The sequence below is a fragment of the Carassius carassius genome, chromosome 12 (genome assembly GCF_963082965.1).
Source record: "Carassius carassius chromosome 12, fCarCar2.1, whole genome shotgun sequence".
Taxonomy (NCBI): domain Eukaryota; kingdom Metazoa; phylum Chordata; class Actinopteri; order Cypriniformes; family Cyprinidae; genus Carassius; species Carassius carassius.
The window spans coordinates 9867916-9872671 of record NC_081766.1 but is presented as its reverse complement, the minus strand read 5'-3'; the positions used below and the strand labels follow the sequence as shown (position 1 = coordinate 9872671).

Below are 4756 nucleotides of genomic sequence, written 5' to 3'. Positions count from 1 at the left end.
TAGACATAATAAACTGTTTATTAAGTTGTAACAAAATTTATAGCATTAATTATTATTTGTATTTTTTCTATGCACTGCAGAATTATTTTTTGAAGGACATGCTTTGAGCGGGTGATGATTTAAACTTTGCGTTCTATGTGCACTGTTTATAGTATATTAGTATTCCAGATCTGTATGATTCTAATGTCATACATTCTATTTGTTGTCTATTTCACACATAATAGGGCGTATATAACCACAACTGCCATCATCCCAAAGGCCAGTGTCCTCTATAACACCACAGTCTTGTAGTCCCTTATAGTCATCAGGCTGACCAGGACCCCAGTTGGTAAATGTCAATTGTTTCCCCTCAGTGTCCACAAACTGTCCCTCTGTTTCTCTGTCTGTAACTCCAATATATGGCCTCTTACTACCTAAACCACTGGATACTACTAATTTCAATAACGCTTGGTTTTCTGCAGAAGTTCTTGGCGAAACCATTGTTCCACCAAAGCCCTTGCAGAATTTTAATCCTTGATCAAAAGTCCCCACAACACCATCAGTGATGTAGTATTTCTGTCCAACTTTCCTGAAGTGGCAGACACTTGAAACTTTCTCAAATGTGGCAATCTTGACTTTGAGTTGCTGGATCTCAGATTTCAGGGATTCAAGAACACTTTCACTTCCAGGGGACCCTAAATATAGAACGATTACTTTGCATAGCTTGTATAATACACATCCAAACTTTTTCATGCACAACCTTAGTCTCTGAAGTCTCCACATTTCCACGTTGGAATTTTAAATCTTAATAACTTTTAATGTTTAATACCTTGTGGACCTGAAGGTCCCCTTTTCTCCAGCTGGTCCCGCTTTACCTGGTGGTCCCTGAGCACTCACTCCTGTAAGGTAGGGCCAAAATTGAAAATAGGAGTGAAATTATCATTAGCTCAGACCAGAGGTGGGTAGTAAGGAGTTACATTTACTTCGTTACATTTACTTAAGTAATTTTTTGGGGTAACTAATACTTTTCGGAGTATATTTAAAGATGGGTACTTTATACTCTTACTTGAGTAAATTTTGGGCGACGCTCCTCTCGTTACTTTATCTTAATGCAATAAATGTTATAAATGCTTCAGTTTATTCCAAACGCGCCGTCTACTTTTCTCTGGGTAATGAGCGATGCCCATTCGCGAATGATTCATTCTTTTGAGTCAATTCTGTTCAAAGGCTTGATCAAACCAATCGGCAAACGAGTGAATTGGTTCATGAATCAGTTTGAATGATTCGTTCAGTTCCCTGCCGCACGCGCTGAGCGTCTGAAGTGGTTCACTCAGAGTTGTAACGTTTAAGAACATCAGCAGCGTTGAAAACGTGGCTGGAACTGCACTGAATTGAAAGCAAATCTGCAAAGGCTATTATTTGCTAGCGATGGAGATCCCTATTAGATGAACACCGCGTGTGCTGTCTACTGTTTAACAGGTAATAACTTGGGCTACATTCGATTACAGTACACGATACCACTGTGACATTAGTTTGTTGTACGAGTGTGGCTTATAACAGAGGGGAGTCAAGTTGAATGCAGCTTCCAAAAGACAAAAAATAGCCGATAAAGATTTTATTAATTTTAATACAATCACACCGGTGCAAGTACGTTCAGCAAGTCCAGCTGCTAAATTCAGATCTGTGATTGCTTGCTGGCGCTGAGCCAGAGATAGATGTGTTTTTACAGCAGTGTGCATTATAACTAATCGCACATGATTCTTTTGAGCTTATTAATGCATTGGCCAATCAGAGGTGTTCCGATGAGTCATCGCTAAAATCCCGGTGCTTCCTTCACTCGCTCACTGACTGAATACCTCTTTCTGGCGAATTCTCTCGTCAGAAACAACAAAGTGCAGATGTGTGTACGAATCTTTAATTAAGATATTGATTTCACAGTGTTAACAGTTTCAGTGATTTTAATTGGAGTTTTTGAGAGTGATTAAACTCTAGACTGTCAGTGAAAATGATCTTTAATAATGTAATTGTTATTTGCTCTCTTTCTGAACAATGAAAGATTAGTAGCAATATTTATATCACATTAACTTTCAATGTTAAATTCACATTTAATATAAAGTCAGTCGTATTAAAAATATGTTATGGCATGACACCTATATCTGTTACTTAAGTAAACAGACAGGGTTTTATAATAAATTACATAAATTGGAGTAAAGGCTGATGAAATATATACATTTATACACGCACACATACATTACATACATTTTATCTATATATCTAAATAAAAAGTCAGTATATAGGCTCAGTATATATGACCCAAAGTAACTAGTAACTAACTACTTGAGTAGATTTTTTATCCGATACTCTTTTACTCTTACTCAAGTAACTATTCAAGACTAGTACTTTTACTTTTACTTGAGTAAATATTTCTAGAAGTACTTTTACTTTTACTTGAGTACAGTTTTTGGGTACTCTACCCACCTCTGGCTCAGACTTCCTCAATTCACTCATCCTTTACACTCTCTCTCACAAACTGACCTGACTCCCCCTTCTCTCCTTTGGGTCCAATTGCTCCATCTTTACCATCTCTCCCATCTCTTCCAGGCAGACCGTTGTGTCCAGGAGTGCCAGGAACTCCACCATATGCAGAACAGTTCAGGTTCTGTGGTTCAGCTCCATCCAACAGCTGCAGTGCAAACTGAAGGAGCAAAAGAGCCCAGAGGAACGGCTTTAACAGTAACAGCGCCATCTGTTGATGTAAAAAGGAAAAACGTCAGAGAAATTTTCCACAATCTGTAAATCACATTTAGTCACTGTAACTAATACATCAGCATACATTCTCAATTACTTAATCACAGTACGACATTGAAATGTTACGTTTAAATATGCAAATGGTGCATTAAAAAGAACTTATTTGCATACATTGAATAAAGTCAGATTCAGATTTCTGAATATCTGATTCAGTCAGTTCTCTGAATATCTGTTTTATCCCCACATAAATCATAAACTATCATAAGCATGTTTTAGGAATAAATAAGGTGAATGAGGTTAAATGAACAGACCTCTGTAAAAAACCTTGAGGATATTCATAGGAAGGAAACTATAAAGTTTGGCGCTTGCAAATGCTACTGAAGTGGAGATTTCTGTCTAAAAAAAAGCATAAAAATAAATAGTGTAAATGTTATTCAACTACTCTGACATTTAATGGAAGAGCAAACTTGACCAATGCATTATAAAACAATGGTTTTTCAATCTCTTGCCTTAAACTTATAGTAATCTAAAGCAAAATCCCCAAGCAGTTTGAACAGTATTTTGTTTTCAATTAAAAAAAAATTCACAAGTTGGCCTGCCCATTCATCCTTGATAGATAATGGTAAACAAACTTGGCTTGCTTTAATCGAAGAACGCTTATACCTGAGGCTTGGTTCGAGCTCCGAGTTTGAACCCCATATGATGTAGAGGAAGAATGATGGGGAGTTGGAAGGATGCTGGAAGAATTTTTGCTGGGATTGAGTGAATTTTTGAGTGAATGATTAAGAATGAAGCCCTTCATTCCTAACAAACTTTTTATGTACTATCTATTTCATTCATTTATTCTATTTCATATTTTATAAATTTTTCTGAAAAGTGAGAAAAATGATTCTATAGTTAATTGTGTGGCAGGACAAAAAAAATGTGAATGAACATCAGTGCATCAGAACATCACAATAGAGTTGCTGAACAGCTGCATTATACCAACTTTCCTATGGGTCTGACCTGATATATTTTCCTAGGAGTGACCTGAACAGTTTCCTCCCTAAGTTAAACATCCATTAAACCCAACTTCATCAGTTTAGTATATAGTGGAAAGTGTTTGTAATGCTCCAGAATGGTGTGACTACAAATGGAGAAAACAGGAAATACCTACTTAAACTGGTGTCTTTCAGCTTAAGTAGGTATTTCCCGTTTTCTCCATTTGTAGTTCCATACAAAGTCTTTTCATTTTCAAAACTAAAAAGCTTGCCCAAAACGAAAGTTACGCAGATAAGTTTGTAATTCTTGATTGTAATTAGTATTGTGTGTAATTGGCATACATTTCATATGTCTCCATACATTTCATATGTTCCTATTGTCTTTCTTTTGAATATTTACTGCAATTATTCTCAGCTTTTTCAAATAACATTCAAATTCTTACCAGTTTTAATGGAGGAGTCCAAGTGATGCAATGTCTGTTGCCCAACAAGTCCACAAGACTGAAATCACACAACTGACTGAAGAGAGGAGGGTCTTCTTGCTTGTTGTTGTGAATTTCCTTTTCTGAGATAGAGCTCTTTCAGATATGCTTCCCACACAACGTACAGATGTGCAATGGGCTTTGCAGGCTTAGAAAGCTTCATGTCTGAAGACGCCTCCTCCATGGTCTTGTCAGTCATCTCTCCTGTCTCCTCATTCTCGACCTGAGAGCAATCAAATCTGACTGACAGCTCTTAATGGTTGCAGAATTGGGATATTTTTCAACTGTTGCCATGGGTTGATTTTCATGAAGTGAGTTAAAAGTAAAAAAAAAATATGGATATCTCTCTATCCATAAACTGGTCACTGGGCTTAAAAAAAATTACTTGATTACTTGACCCTTTTAAATAACGTTAAACGTGAAGAGAGCGTTTTCTTGCTCTGAGTCCGTATATGCGTCTATATTCGGTTCGTTACGGTAGTGACGTACGCGTGACATGACAGGTGAGGACGCTAGTTAATAACAGTGGAACATGACATATGAGGAAGTAGTTGTATCAGTGATATA

At 36.9% G+C, this 4756-nt stretch overlaps 1 protein-coding gene across 1 annotated transcript; it reads right to left on the bottom strand.

Moving 5' to 3' along the window:
* LOC132154725 (pulmonary surfactant-associated protein D-like) lies at positions 1–4328 on the bottom strand. The gene is given in 5 exon segments (XM_059563388.1): positions 1–674; positions 809–831; positions 833–878; positions 2515–2725; positions 4151–4328. Coding segments are annotated over 4 exon segments (759 nt in total). The 5' UTR covers positions 4151–4328; the 3' UTR covers positions 1–195.
* Positions 4329–4756: the final 428 nt, after the last annotated feature.